This window comes from Sarcophilus harrisii, chromosome 1 (assembly GCF_902635505.1).
Source record: "Sarcophilus harrisii chromosome 1, mSarHar1.11, whole genome shotgun sequence".
Lineage (NCBI taxonomy): Eukaryota > Metazoa > Chordata > Mammalia > Dasyuromorphia > Dasyuridae > Sarcophilus > Sarcophilus harrisii.
Genome location: NC_045426.1, coordinates 242703434 through 242720235, shown reverse-complemented (window position 1 = coordinate 242720235; position 16802 = coordinate 242703434). Strand labels below are relative to the sequence as shown.

The following is a 16802-nucleotide window of genomic DNA, read 5'->3' as shown; positions in this document are numbered from 1 at the left end:
AGGTTCTTTGAGTCTACAATTCTGTGTACTTCTTCCAGTATCTTGGAATCATTATTTGATTATCATCAGTGATTATTAGAAAGGATTATGGATTTAGAAGTTGTAGATGATAGACCCAAGGTGATGTTGAATTAAAAAATGTCCCAGTTGAGGATTTTGGAAAAGTGATGTAGATGTCTAACATAGGCTTTTCTTTTTTCTTCTCTTCTGAGAGTCAAATATTAAGGGAAAAAAACAAACATTAAATGGGAATATGGGACAGTAGTTATACTAGATGGGTCTCAATTAAGAATTTAAAAAAATATGGGTTACTATCACCAGATATCTCTACAGACAATTTGATGTTGCTATCAAAGCAAAGAAGCTTGTTCAGTAGGATCAGCATCACCTTTTGAGAATGATACTTTTCCTAAAATATGCAAGGGAAAGCCATGCTCTCATTCTAGTCTTTTCCATGACCCTCCCAAAACTATATTTTAATCTACTTTTTATTGAATTTTTCTCACATTACTTTATATTCATTATATGAATATGTGTATATTTATTTATATGTAAGTATAACTCTGAACCCCATGTGTATCAGTAGAGGACTTCCTGATGACCTCAAATTATCACCCCTTTCTTGAATTTACTGTTGATTAGACTTTGAAACCTAAGAATAACACTGGATAGCCTTAGTTTTAGTTCTGGATACCTAATTCTCAGTGTGGTTAATTTACTGGCAGGAAAACTGACTGCATCCCATGATGCCCACTGCTTCATGAAAATGCTTTAAAAATATTGCACAATTAACTGCTTGGTGCTGGGATGAGGGACTTTTGAATATTAAATCATTGAAATATGACACTGAAGTTGTTCCCTCAAGATAGAAAGAAATCTAGTGGCCAAGATTTAATGTTAAACTTATAAGTAACAGGAATTGGTGCTCATTTTAATGTGTTATAGGTCACAGACTGACAAAGTGTATTAAATCAATGTTTCACTGGTATTTGAACAAAAAGGTAATTGCCAACATTCCTTTCAAATTGTAATATTACAAAGCTAACTTGTTCTTTTAAAAACAAAACAAAAAAGATTTATCTGCTCATTGTAAAAGTCATTCTCTACAATTGAATCATACTGTAGTTATTCAGTTGTAAAATTGAATAGAATTCTAAAGGGTAAAGAGAAAATTTTCCCTCTTTTCTCACGCTGTGAGAAATTTAGAAAAATAAATAACAAACAAAAACCTCCTCATGGAATTGACATTCCTTTTAATTATGTACAATGTTCTTTTAATAGTTTGATATGGAGTATTCATTTCTTCTTTTAACAGAGAGGTTCTTGGGAACATTAAGTCCAAATCAAGTGTACTCCTGGACAGGGTCTCCAACTGATAATTCCTCATGAGTAGAGTAAAGATTTTTACTAGATTGACTACAGTTTGGGCTTAATTGTAGGAAAATCCAAGTTTTAAAGCTGCTTTTCTCCAGCTTCCCTTCCTTCTCTTACAAATCAAGCTAATCACCCAATTAGGTGGTATTTCATACATTATTTATGTCCACTACCAAGTCAAGAGAAAACAGTAACAGGTCTTGTTCTGGCTTTCTAAATCTATAGGAATTTTTTTTTTTAATTCAGAAAAATTTACTAAGGAAATCCAGAAGGCTTTCATTAACTGCAGCCATTTTAGCTATCATCTGAGGCCCTTAGGCCTGAGGCACATTACTAGAATAGAGAGTAGATATTTCGAGTAGATATTTCTTCCTGCTGCCTTGGACAGGTGTTCACAGGCAAAAATGAAGCTGAGAAGTGAATTAATCATTTGATTTATTCTTTCTCAATTCCCCATTCTGGCTTGAACTTCTCTGAAAAATCTACATTTCATCTTGGAACACAAAGCTTCCCCTACCGTGTATCTAACTAGGGCAATGTTTCCTTTCCTTCAGTGGGATTCTAAGAACAAGCTTGGGAAATTCTTTCCTTTGTTTAAGATTCAGTCATAAGACTCTAACTCATCCTTTTCTAATAGTTCCAGCTATGGAGATGAGAAAACCATTCCTTCAATTTTCTAAGTAAAAGGAAGCTTAAAGGCTGAAATGAATCCCTTAAGAATCAAGAATCCAGATGGGAACTGAGGAATAATTTAGCATAGAGAATGATGTATAATGTCTGGGAAATACTTTATCTTTCCTCCCTTGCTCTTCATATCTCTCTTCATTTCTGTTGATATAGAGAAACTGGGCCTTTTTCCAAGAAGTTGGAACTACAATGAATATTTTTTGGATTTCCAGACACCAGGAGGTGACAGAGTCACAATGGATAGAATTGTAAACATTTTTCTTTCCTTCAAACATTTTTTTTTGGAAGAGTGAATGTCAACTCTTATACGAACACATGTATTTTGATTACAAATATTTCTTATGGGATATTTTTCTTTTTTATTATAAAAAGTGTCTGGCACATTATGTATGATTAATAAATGTTTCTTGGTTGTATGCTTAGCGTCAGCTTCAGTCAATCAACCAATATTTATTAATCATCTGCTATGTAACAGGCACTGTGCTAAAAACACTGGGATTACAAAAATAGGCAAAAAATAGTCCTTATCCTCAAGGAGCTTACAAGCTAACAAAGAAACAATATGCAAACAAATATATAGCAAACTATATACAGGATAAATAGGAAATAATTAACAGAGGGAAGGTATTTAGAGTCAGAAGGTGGCTTTCAGTAAAAGATATTAGATTCCAGTTGGGATTTTAAGAAAATCAGAGTCAGTAGTTGGAGAAGAAGAGAAGAGAAGGTGTTTCAAGTATGGAGGATGACCAGAAAGGTGTGTGCAGGGTGAGAAGTTGTTTCTTGCTTGTGGAACAGCAGGAGGCCATCACTGGATCAAAGAGTACAAAGAGTAAGACAAAGTTTCTTGTCTAAAAGTAGAGATAATTTGGCCTTGTTGACTTCTGAGATCCCTTTCCAGAATTACAGCTTTATAGTTTGATTCATTATCTTAATATAAGCAAAAGAAATTAAGTATTATGGTGTGGATCCCTTGGGGGCTGGCCTTGGAGTCAGGAAGACTAGTATTTAAGTCCTACTTCTGACACACATTGTCTGCTTGACCTTGAACAAGTCAATTAGTACTCCAGGTAACTTTAAGACTAAACTGCAGAATTGTTGAGGATCTACATTAGTGCAGGAAGTTTCCCTACTGGAAGCACTCTACAACTTTAAAATCAATGATCCAGAAAAAAAAATTGGAAAAAACAAACATTTTAATATAACAAAGGTCTTGTTGCTCCTTAAGATAGCATCATGGTGAGAAAGAACACTTCCAATCTTTAATTGGCAATCAAATAAACATTGTCTTTTTTGAAAGTTCTGGTTCTGACTCGAGGCTGGCTTACTTTGTGCACGACAGGAAATTTAATTTCCATACTCATCTGGCCCTTGACTCCCTTTCATCAGAGACTGAAAGTTATGCCAAAAGAAACTAAGCAACAGAGATGATTTACGAACCAGGCTGCTGCTTTTGTGCCGCCTGTGCCTACTGATGGCCTCAACTAAGCCTCTTTGATCGATCATTTTCAAGCTTGATCAAAACTTGATAGGCAATTATACATTTGTTTGCAGGGACTGGGATGGCTGTCATCGACCTTTCTCTGGCACCGGCTTCTGAACAAATGAGGACCAGGAAGATTTGTTAAGAGCTCATGCAATTCAAAGTTAAACAAAAGAAAAGTGGGTTATCTCGTTTCATGATGCACATACCATGCATAGTTACGCAGGTGTTCTTCAAGCAGCAAGTTAGAGGAAAGATTGGTACAGCTGCTGCTGTGAGTCCCCTAGAGAAGTATAATGTCAAAGTCAGTGAAAACATGCAATGATGTGAGCACATGCACAAAACTCAAGGAGATTTGAATGTGATGCACAAAGTTGAAAGGGCAGGAAGCACATGCTTCATACTGTAAACAGATTTTTATTATTTGCTACCAAGGAACACAAACCTAGAAGTTATTAGGATAAATATAATTTTAAAGTAACTTAAGTTTTGATACAATATGTAGATAAAGGCAAAAGTCTGAGGCTATTTCAAGGAATGGGTTATTATTCCACATATATTAAAATCCAAGAAAAATTCCATTACCATGACAGTACCACATGATGTACCAATGTTCACCTTAAGAGACCCAGCCTACAGCCAGCTATACAGCCAATGGATTATCTAGAATAACAGTTAATGCAGTTCAATTCATTACTAACAAATTTAATAGTCCTTTGGCTTAAACAATAATTTGGAAAGCCAACATTCAGTTATTTAGGATCTGATTATTCAATTAGTGATTTATTTAGATCATTTGATTGCCTAGTTTTTCCTTGTGTGACCTCCCCTTTGGTGCCCCTGTTACTTTTAGACTTCTCCCCTTAGGACACTTCAGTCCTTATTAGCAATCCCATCAAATTGATCAAGGATAAGACAGAAGGTAAAACACTAACTAGTGGATTAATTTTATACCACATGAAGTACAATTGTGGTGAATGTGAGCAGCATAAGTATCTGTACCAGAATCTCAAATTAAGTCTGGCTGATTTCAGTCATATGTGCTCTCTAGACTTTCTATTATTACAATTTGGTTGTTTTGCTTGAATTTCATTTTAGCTTTTTATCCCTCTTCAGGGGATATACACAGCAGGTTGGGAGAATGTTTTCTAATAGAATGTTCAAGATCTTAAAGTTTTATTTCTCTGTAGTCTCTTCTGTAACAAAACATGTATAATAATAATCTATTCACACACAATTATGTATCCCAAAAGCCTTAATGCAATTTAAAGCCCTAACTTATTAAGCTTAAATAGCTTAGAACTAACTTGACTCCTTTAGGATACTCTGTACTACAACATATTTGTTTTTAACATAATCTCTAAAATTTAGGTTGGAGATCATTACTGCAATTCTACATTAATTCAGGCACTTTAGGAATATATATGTGTATGTATATATATACACATACAGAAATCTAATTAACAAGACATCTATAAAATAAATAATAATATAATAAAAACATATAGTATTCATAATTGTATATTTATTAACACATATTGAATATATTTATGAGAAAGTATCTATATATTTATTTCCTCAAAAGTTATACCTAAGTTTGGTAGACTATTCCTTAAAAAATAGATTTCTATTTGTGTTCTCATTGATTGGACTTAAGAATCAATTGGTCATGTAAGGGAGGAATCAGTATCAAGAAGACAGCTTTCATGGATAGGCAATTTAGATTATAAATTCCATGAAGTTAAGAAATGTCATATTTAAGTTTGATTTCTTTTCCAGCAGCTATCACACTGCTCTGCACCCAAGAAGCTTTTAATAAATGTTTGTAGAAATAAATTGAATGTGTGACATTTTGGTGAAGAAAACTCATAAATTCCCTGGAATCAAGTCATTTTAGTAGACTGGAGAATCTGAATCTGATATCTGATGAATTTACTTGTTCTTTCAGAATATTTGCTAAAAAGACATAAAAAACTCAAACAAACCATAAATTCAGTGTTATGTTTTTCTCTACTTATGCTTTGATCAAACACTTTAAGGATTCCCTTAATGTGACACAGGACAAAAATCTGCTCCATGGTGAATAAGAAACAAGACATTAATTAGTAAAATAGATTTTCCATATAACACTCACTGCCTTATTCTTTCCTTTGCTAGCAGAGCTCACTGAATTTCCCTTGGTGTCTGCAGCTTTCCTTCCTAGTGAGGTAAAGGGTAGTGTTGATGAGGTCTTGGTCTGGTTTACTGTCTGATAGTTATTGTTATTGTTCTGGTTGCCACTTAGTGTCTCCATTATGGACCTGAATGTTCCAAATGGTCTTTTCAGTTGATCACCTGTCTCGTTATTTGGGGGAAGTCGTTGAAGGACCTTAGCCCGCTCTTTGTCCTTTTCCCCATTAGGTTCAAGCTCAGTTTGCTCCACCTGTACCACTGGCTCCTCAAAGGTTACTCGAAGTTTCAAGTTTTGGGAAGTTCGGCGCTTGGAAGATGGAGACTTGAGGGCACTTTTGGGGCTAGTAGCAACCTTTTGAGCAGTAGTACTATCAGGAGTAGACTGTGTGATGTCCCCAGGTGACTGGCCCTGAGATGTACTCCCAGATGTTGCATATTGCGTTTCTAAGTCCAGATCACTACTTTCTGAAGTAGGGGATGGGCTATGGCCATCCACAGACTTAGAGGCCCTGATGCTAAAAGGAAACCTGCGTCCTGTGGCCAAGGTATGTTTTTTAATCATCAGTTGTAGATTTTCAGCACTTTCCACACTTTCTACAATGGGCTGGGGCCTTGGCTTATCAGTCCTTCGCACAGGAGTATTCTTGAGGTCCTCTGAATTTGAATCTGTATCAGACTCGCTCAGTGATCTCTGCATCAGTTGTCTCAGTCGGGCAAGTTTCAGCTCTCTCTTCTCTGGTGGAATCTTTTTCATATTCCTTGAGGAAGTCTGAGCATCCTGGAATTCCAAGGATAGCTTTTCCTGGGTACAGACATTCTCTGAAATTTCTTTCCCCAATAACTGACGAAGGATTTTATCTGAATCTTCATCTTTTGCCCTGAATTTGGTACGGTTGGAGGCTGATAGACTTCCAAGAACTTGAATCCCATCTTGGATGTTTGGTTTATTTTTTGTTACACACAATTCATCTGCATCAGTTGACTTCCAATGGGATTTTCCAGAAGCTGGTGAAGATGGTGAACTAAAAAGAAAGGCAAAAGAAAAAAAGAGGTGTGATATCTTGCTTATAAATTACAATGATTTGTGTTTAGGATATCTAGTAGCTCTTTCTGTGGAACAAGAAAAACCAATGAAAATTACTCTAAAATATGTGGTCAAAATATCATAATACTAGTTATTCATTTGACCCTACAGTATGAAAAATGAAACAAAATAAAAAATATATTTTTTTTGCAACCTGAAAGAAATGATGATTTCTCTTTTGTATTTTTGTTTAATTGTTTTTAATTTGTTTTATTTGTAATTGTAATTGCAATTATATTATAAGAAAAAATTGTAAACAAATACAATTTGTTTAATTGCATTTAATAATTAATCACTGAGTTAAGACCAAAGTTTTTTCCCTTTTCTATTTCCTCATCCAGAAATCAATCAGAGGATGAAATCTTGGGTAAGATTTTTCCAGTCAAGAAAGCTAAGATCTAATCAGTCAATAAAGAAATCCCAAATTTAGGGAAATGGTAGATTCCTGCCCATTGCATTTACTCTGGGAAAATGCAGATTCTATCTTTTATAGATCAGTGTTATGGATATTGATAAATTTCTATAACCAAGATTAGGTGCTAAGTGTTATTTACCTCAAAACCTTTGGTGGAATAAGCTCACCTCTCATTATTATATTCATTCTCTTACTATTTGTTAACCAATCAGAGTTGATATATCCTCAGGTGTACCTCCTTTTCAAAATAACTTTATAAATAGAGAAGATTCAATAGGTTCAGTCTCTTTGCTTACAGAGGGGAACAATCAGCCAGTTTTGTTGACTTCTTTCTAGACAAAGTCAATAAAATTAATTATATTTTACTCAGAAACTCTATCTTTTGGAAATTTTCAATCATCACAAACCTAAGACTGAAATGATATAGTACAAACTTTGGAGTTTTTGTTGACTCTTGAAAATGTTAACTATAGAGACTGATAGCTTCAAACACTGTTTCCTTTCTTCTTTCCAAGAAGAATATTAATTGCCCTGGTAATTTTTTAAAAAGTAAAGGGCAAAAGGGAGAATAGGGATTTTAAATAAAATGTCTGTAAGGCTTTGGGGCAACTAGGTGGCACAGTAGATAGAATGCTGAACCCCAAATCAGGAAGACTCATCTTCCTGAGACTAAATATGGCCTCAGATACACTGTCTTGACTCTAGGCAAGTCAATTATTTTACCTTAGTTTGATATCTGTAAAATGAGCTAGAGAAATAAATAGCAAACCACTTAAGTATCTTTTCTGAGAAAACCCCAACTAGGGTTATGAAGAGTCATACAGTACTTTTTGTTGTGAACAACACAAATCAACAGAATTCCAAACATCAACATTTTTTGCTATTACCTGGGGGAAGAAAGGAGGGCCTTGCCCTCAGATCTCTGTGCTTCTAAAAGCTGCTGGAGCTGATTCTGTAATGTGACACGTTCCACTGTCTGTCTGAAATTTTAAAAAAATGTTTAAACGTTTTATTATTGTAGATAATCTCTTATTTAGAGGAAAACATTGTGCTAAATCATATCATTTCTTTACGAAAGGGACAACAGAAACTTCCTTTAAATTAAGAGATACAAAACAGCCACTGGTTGTAAAAAGTGAAACCAATCTGTGAACAGTTTCTCACATCATATTAACTATCATAAAATATAATGTTTGAACTAAATTAACCAGACTGAATGTTGTTGAGCAGGAATAGTCAGAAGCTACTGATTAATCAGTATTGAAAAAAATGGAATCAGGAGGACCTGAGTTCAAATCTATCACAGATACTTATTAGCTGTGTGGTGCTGAGCAAGTCATTTAAACCCAATTGCTTCCTTTTCCTCCCAAAAGAAATAAAAGTAGTCCAAATGATTCAAAGTAAGGGGCAAAAAAGTCATACCAAGTAATGATTATTATTTTATGTGTACTCTGAGGCTACTTACAGAGTACAATGGGAATGGATTCAAAATCACCAACCATATGTGGCAAAGGGTTAACTCATAGGTATTTGTTTTTATACCTGGTTTCTTTTTTTCCTTTGGTAGGATATTCATGAAGTTATCCTTAGATATATAGTAGTTTTTTGCTGTCTTATTGTTCTTTTTTATTTTTTAAATATAGTTGCTACAAAAGGTAGGTTAGAGACCATTACTACAATTCCATGTACAGATAGCCACTTTAGACATTTTTTTTCCTTGAGTTAGCATGGTTTTGCCACTCACAGTTAAGTCTGGAATTTATTTTTCTTTAATGTGTCCAGTGTGCTCTCAGCTCCCAATGCAGATACTGTCACTAATTTTTGTTGTTTCAGGAACATTGCTAGGATACTGCTGAAAAGTAAAAATCAGACAGCCCTCTGACATTCATAAAATCTTCTTCTCATTAAGGATGGATAGAGAAGTGATGGAGGATCTCAATCCTTCCCCATCTTTCCAGAAATTCTATCTGAGGGATTTAGCTATACTCTTCTCTATACTGCAAGATGCTCCTAAACTTGGAGGTCTTGAACAGAGCTTTCTATTTTATATAAAACCCCAGAAGTTGAAGACGATTTTTCAGATAATATAAATACAATTTCTGTGTAGAATCACTTCATTTCCTCCAGTGTATTTTTTTTCAAAGACTTATCAAATCTAGTGTAAATGTCTTTGATTCAAATATGTTTACTCTGGGCTGAAAGGTAGTGATTGATTCATGAGAGACATCCAAGTCTTGTTCACACCTACTGGATATTTCTGCTTGATTTAGTTGAGAAATTAGTGATCCTCATTCTTACACTATTACACAATAGGTGCTTAATAGATGTTTACTGGAATTATTCCTATCTCTATTTTAGAAATGAGAAAACCAGCTCAATGAGAGTCAATATATTATAATGGGGCAGAGAACCTGAATTCAAATTCCCTCTGTCCAAAATGAGGGGTTTGAACTATGTAATCTCTAAGGTCTTTTCAGGTGTTAAATTTGTGTGTGACTTTCTGAAGGTACACAGTAAATAATACTAGAGCATGAGTCCAACCCTTCTAATTCAAATCCAATGGTTCTCCTACACAACTTCTCTATAACATGAATGCCTTCCCTGGGGAAGAATGTTTTTCCTCACTTTCCTAATAGCTAACTTTAGGCTCTGTCTTTTTAGAGACTACTTTTCTCTCTGTTCTAAAGCCAATTTATGTGAACACCAATTAATAGTTTCCCAAGTCTAGTGCCATGAAAGTTAACCTAACAACCACAACCCCACAGCAATGTTCTTCTCTGGAGGTAGTGAGTCTGAGTTTGTCCCAGTAATGAAGGATTAAGAAAAAAGTATGGGTTTATTTTCATTTTCTCTAATTCATTCTGTCAAGTCCATCTGCAGCTGGAGTTGACCAAAGGTGAAAACCTAATTGGTTACAGAAAGGACTGAAGGTCAGAGAAAACATTAAAGGATAATGCTTTCTCCCCAAATCCTTTCAGTATTGCTGAGTGGTGATAGACAGGAGGCTTGCTAGGAAGAATTTGTAATGAGTGGGTGATACAGAGAGCTTTAGATCTGCTTTCAAAAGGTTTATTAGGTAGCTCTTGGGAGGTTGTGACTTTGAAAGAAGTAGTCAGAAATAATTGTGTTGAGTAGTAACATGGCATCTAAAGAGACTGCTTAAAACTTAGGAAGGAATGATAGTCTTTATTCAATTTTCCCCTCTGAAAAAGAGCATTTAAAAAGAACTAATCTAGTTAATTACAAATGGACAAAAGAGAAATTCTTGATGGAAAAAACACTATGCTAATGCATCAAGATTTTGGCAAAACTGAAGAATACCATTTCAATCTATTGATTCTATTCATTTTTAATTCTTGCCCCCCACATCTTGCCCCTCCACCCCCATTCTGGTAAATGACATAAATATTTGGTAGTTTCATTCCCTCATATCTACCCTACTAAAGGAGGTCAGTATGTGCTCCCAAATACAACTCCACTTTCTTTATCCATATAACACTATTCCCAAGCCCACATAGATATTCCCCATCGTTTCATCCCTGTATCCCTTTTATCTTAACCACTCCTTGCTAGGTCCAGTTTCTTCACAGAGTCAAATTCCCTTCCAAAGCAGTTATCCTTAAATTTAAGTTTTCCTATGAACTGCTAGAGAGTATAGTAAGATAATATTATTTATCTTATTGCCTAGTAAGATATATTGCCCATTGAAAACTTGGTATGTACCAAGCTGAACTTGGTCCACTTAATCCTATGTCAAAATTGAGAGTCCCATGCTCATTAGGGATCTTGATCCTAATCCTTTCACAGTATTAAAATCTTCTGTGTGAACAAGAGGTCCCTGGTCTATCCTCAAACTAATTTATGAGTTGTATGCCTTAAATAGGCTTAGATGAGTTGGGGGATGGACAGCTAGTAGAAAAATAATAGCCATCTAGGTACTTTCCCTTGTCTCTAGTCCCCTCCCCCTGTTTGGACTTCCATCAACCCTTTTAATAGGAAAAGTAGGAGTCCTACCTTTCCCTTGATACCTCCCCCCAACTCCATCTCCATGCGAAGTTATTTATGGGGTATATGAGAGCTAATGGAAAGAGATAGCCAATTTTAGCACTCATGCAAAAGATCAAGAAAAAATAAGGCCACAGGGACTAAAGCTATGCCCATTAAACCAAATTCTTTATTTAAGTCACTTCAGATTTCCCCAACCTGACTTTAGTATACTGTAATAAAACAATTCATCTAGAGAAGGCCCTGGGGTCAACACAGAGCCTTTCTTATTGATTAATCATAGCATTGGCTACATTCACTTAAATACTTTTATTAAGCTGTGCTCACCAACAAGATCTGAGGGGAATTAAAGGACTGCAGCACATTAGTGTGCATATATATTTTATGGCCATGGACAAAAGCTTGTAACCAAATTGCTGAACTTGGGCCATTTGCAAAAAAAAAAAAAAAAGTTTAAGGCATCCCTGAATTCTTTAGTGGGTGAATTTTTATGTGTTATGTACTTTGAGGATCAGTCTAAAGGAGACACTAAAGAAAAAATTGCTGTCATTCTAAAGCTTATTTTTCTTCCCCATCTTACTAAAAGAAAGGGATAAATTCTTTTATGCATTTGCCAGGTGGACTTATGCATGAAATTCTAAACAGCACAATTCTAAACAGTTCAAAGTTCTATTTTTCAATTCCTATTTGTCTGAGTATTCTTTTTTGGTTTTCCTTGAGAGTTTATAGTCTGTCTTTCTGACTTCTAAGTGTAACTATTCCCAATATAACATCCCTCATTATGTACTTTTTTCTTGATGATATATAACCATTCTCATAGCTTTAATTATCATTGCTATTCAAATGACTCCCAGGATTTCTCATTTCCCAGTTCTAAAAGTTTATATTCAGTCATAAATTAATATTTAAGTAATTTAATTTATATTAAGTTGGGGAAGCTCTCAGTATTCTTGTATATATATATAATTTATTAGGTTATCTAGTTCACCTAGCTAAAATTAGCTTAATTAATATTAAATGCTAAATTTGTATTTTTTCCTCCTTTGAATTTATTCAATCAATTGAAGACTAATTAAGATATTTTTGATAGTGTAAGATTTTTGATTTGTAGTATAAGAAACTGATAAGTTCTAGAAAGCTGTTTGAAGTACACAGAGGTTGTGACTCATATGCCAAAAGTTACACACCTATTTTGAAACTAGTTCTTACTGATTTCAAGCATAGTATTCTCTCCTCTATACTGCTGCTTTGAAATTATTATGTATATTCTTATAGATTTGGGATGTAAAATGCCATCTGTATCCAGAGAATTGTGGAGACTGAATGTGGATCAAAGCATAGTATTTTCATCATTTTTTTTGCTTATTTTTTTCCTCGTGTTTTTTCTTCTGTGGGTCTGATTTTTCTTCTACAACTTAATAAATATGGAAATATATTTAAACAGATTGCCCATATTTAACTTATATCAGATTGCTTATTGCAATAAGCAATCTGAGTAAGGGGAAGATAAAGGAATGAGAGACAAAAATTTGGAATACAAAATCTTACAAAAATGAATATTGAAAACTATCTTTATACATATTTGGAAAAATAAAATAATGTAAGAAAAAAGCTTCCATAATTTTAAGTAAATTTTCTTAATCATGGTCAGAAAATTATTATGCATTTAATTTCACCCTGTCAATGTAAAAAAGAGATGAATGGATAAAGAGGATGGAAAACTTTTCTTCCAGTTTAGTCTTGTAATCTCACCAGAATAATTTGTATGCTACAAAGTTATTTCTCTCTGAATTTTTAAAGATTTGAACACAGACAATTAAGGCCGTGCACTAACAGCCTTTTATTTGCCTATGTAAGACGTGATAAAGTAGAAAGAAAACTTGAAATCAGTAAACCTTGGCAAGTCACGAATGTTTTTTGGCTTCAGGTTTCATCTTTAAAAAATTGCAGACAAACTGCTAATTGGTATTGGTATGGTGATTTTCTTTACCAAGTAGCTCCCCATGTAAGTGAAGTCACACACCTAGTCCCTTATTCCTTAGAGTAAATCACACAAAAATGAAATAGATTCTAGAAATTAGCCATATGACCTGTAAAAGGAAAAGGCACTTCATTAACTCTTCAGATGGGCAATTCAGAATAATCTATTTTTTTCTACTGAAAAGGAAATAAAACTCACTCCTTCAGTTGCTTGGTTAGCTTCACAACCTGAGATGCTAGAGACATACACGTCTCCACCACCACTAGGTAACGGGAACACATGGTATGCCCATGTCGCTCAGCACTCTGGGAGGGTTTCTCTCCTGCATGATTCTGCATGGTAACATTTGCTCCATATTCAACCAGAGTCTGTCAAAAAAAAAATTCAGAGAAATTTATTTGTAAAAGAATTGTCAAAACTTTTTTTTTTGTTATCATCACAATTGTCATTTTTCAACAACTACCAACATCTGACATTGATATGGTATTGCCCTAGTTCATTTAAGGACCCCTAAATATGTTGTGGTTTGTCGTTTGTCAAATAAAACTTCTGGTCATTAAATTCTCAGTGAGCTGAAAATTAAAGCTGATTAAGGGAAAGTATTTTCTCTCTCAAGTTTATGATCATCCACAATGCAAAGGTGAACTCAGCATTTGTCATTTACCTCAGAGGAGTATTGAACAAATGAACAATGGTGAGCAAAATTCCATGCTCATTCTAACTTCAATATTTTTCATTCTAGTACTTTCTTTCTCATGTTTTCTATTTTCTTGTTCATGTATTTTTTCTTTTGCCACTTTGTCCCTGTTCTCTTTTTCTCTCCTACCATATGGAAATCTATTCTTCTCAGAGTCTTTGATTAGTGCTATATTTCATGATTTGAGAACTAGCTATTATACAATCTAACTTAATTAAAATGAATTAAACAATCAAGAAGAGAAATCTTTTCTCTTTAATGATGAATAATCTTAAATTTATGTAAGAGCCTGAAAACTGTATTTAACAGGCAAAATCAATTTATTCTCCCTGTATTTCATTTTTGATATTTTTAAGGACTATAGGAAGTATACCTATAACAGTCTACAATTTTTTGAAGGGCTGATGTAGTTGATTCTTTTCCAGTTCTATACTCATTCATCCTTCACATCCAATCAGTTGACAAATTATAATTAATTCTACATTCACCACCTGTCTTACATGCAACTCCTCCTTTCTATGGACATCATAACAATTCTAGTTTAAGCCTTCATCACCTCTAGCCTTTACTACAATAGCTTCAGATTTGGATCATATGTATCCAGCCTCTTTTTTCTCTAATGCATCCTCCACACAATGAACATGTTGATATTCCTAAAGTACAAGTTTGACCACTTTATTCCTGTGATTACAAAGCTTCAGTGGTTCCTTATTGCCTCTAGGATAAAATGCACATTTCTTTGGCATTTAATCTTATCACACTCTGGCTCCTATCTACTTTTGGGAGCTAATTATATGTTATTCTTCCTATCTTCTAATTAAATTGGTCCACCTCTTTTTCCTCCCACATAACATTACAGCTTCCTACTCTGTGCCTTTGCACAAGTTCCATACCATGTTTGTAGTAAGTTTCTCCCTTTCTCCCTTTCATATCTTGAAACTCTTATCTCCCTACAAGGTTTATTTCCAGTGCTATCTCCTTCATTAGACTTTTCCTTTTGCTCATGATTGTTAATAATTTCCTGCCTTTTCCCCAAATAACCATGTATTTATCTTGTATACATATTACATTTACTTATTTGTATACAAATTACATTTACTTATCTATGACCATGTTGCACTATGTCCACTCTCTAGTCCCTTCAACATTTCAGTTAAAGATTGTACTAACTTTGTCTTTGTGCTATCCCCACCCTATCCCCTTTGCATAGGACAGTGACATACACCATAAGCACTTAATACTTGCTTCTTGATTAATGAACCTTCAACTTTGAGGCTAAATTAATTTTTTCTTTCCTACTTGTCTCTTCTATATTCTCTCTAATTTCTTGACATTTTAAAAATGTAGTATCCCAAAATAAAAACAGTAGATAATAGGAACTATAATAGGAAGATGACTGAAATGTTTGCATATTTTATTCCTAATATGATTCAGTTTCAGGCTAGCTTTAGTCGTACTTAAATATAGTCTATTGCAGTGGTTCTCAAAGTATGGTCTAGAGAATCTTGGGGATCTCTGAAATCCTTTTAGAGGGTCTACAAATTCAAAAATAGTTTTTATTTCCAATGTGGTAAATGTCTAGAAATATAATCCAGATAAACAAAAATGCTTTGGAGAGATCCTCAATAATTTTTAATAAGATAAAGATACTGAAAACAAAAGTTTGAGAACCACTGATTTATTGGGTCTCTTAGATAACCCTCTACTTTATATCTTGCTTGGTCATTCATATGTTGTTTTTTTCACTTGTGTCTGACACTTTGTGATCCCCTTTGTGGATTTTTTTGTAAAATATTTGAGTGGTTTGTCATTTCTTCTCCAGCTAATTTTTCAGATAAGCAAACTGAGGTAAATAGAGATAAGTGACTTGCCCAAGTTCACATAGCTAGTAAGTATCTAAAGACAGATTTGAATTCATGAATGAGTCTTTCTAATTCCAGGATTAGTACTCTACCTGCTATGCCATCAAGATGCCCTAATCATTTACTATCTTAAATAACCTCACAAGAATATCTTTATGTAGTCTGTTTTTCTTCTTTAAGTATAATTCTCTCTATTACTTTGTTCCCCCTACTAAATGTTATGTTATAGAATGAATAAGTTATTATTCTTGTAAAGCAAACATCTTATTATCCATATAACTTGGTATGTATACAACCCTATATATATATATATAAAGTTCAATAAAATCATATATAGATACACATATATCACACCATATATATAGATTTGAAGCTATTTGGATCACTGTCTACTGTAGTGCTTGTTAGAGATCATTAATTTAATTCAGATATTCTTCCCTCATTCTAATATTACTTATTTGCTTCTTATTATCAACAATGACTTTTGTTATATTACAGATTTTTCTCTTCTTCTAAAAAGCCTGGTGCTAATGAAGTGGGAATTTGTACTACCTGTATGCATCCTAGGTACCCATGCTGTGATGTTACATGAACTGCACTGTTACCATCTTGGTCAACTTCATCCAAAGAGATCCCTTGTTCTTGCATAAACTGAAGAAGCCAGAGAAGGATTTTTTCCTACAAAATAACAAATCACATGTAAAAAAAAAATAAGCAGAAATAATGAAAAGGAAAAATAAAAATCCATGTAGAGTAGCTTAGAAAGAAACAAGTTTTGTGTCAAAAAAGAATCTTATCAGATTGGAATTGCAAATTGGAAAAACATTTGTTGAAGAGATTAAAGAGGTCTATATCCTTGTTTGAAGAAGTAAGAAACTTAGAAAAATACCCAACTTAAAACCTGAGAAGAAACTTTAGTGCTAGAAGGGATCTCAGAATTTATCTTTTTTAATCTCCTTACTTTACAGATGAAGAAACAAATGGAAGGCCCCCAAAATAGGATAAGTTGCCCAATGTCACATAGTTAGTAATAGGAAAGCTAGAT

General features: G+C 34.0%; 1 protein-coding gene across 2 annotated transcripts in view; it reads right to left on the bottom strand.

Moving 5' to 3' along the window:
* The window catches only part of SNCAIP (synuclein alpha interacting protein), a 190640-nt gene that overhangs the window by 6817 nt on the left and 167021 nt on the right, over window positions 1–16802 (bottom strand). Inside the window, exons 7-11 of one of the 2 annotated variants that reach the window (XM_031939011.1) lie at window positions 16310–16435; window positions 13397–13566; window positions 8100–8192; window positions 5676–6735; window positions 3751–3824 (exon numbers count right to left, since the gene is read on the bottom strand). In XM_031939011.1, the coding sequence (XP_031794871.1) occupies window positions 3751–3824; window positions 5676–6735; window positions 8100–8192; window positions 13397–13566; window positions 16310–16435 (1523 nt within the window). The remainder of the gene's footprint in view (window positions 1–3750; window positions 3825–5675; window positions 6736–8099; window positions 8193–13396; window positions 13567–16309; window positions 16436–16802) is intronic. The other variant, XM_031939018.1, reaches the window with a different exon arrangement.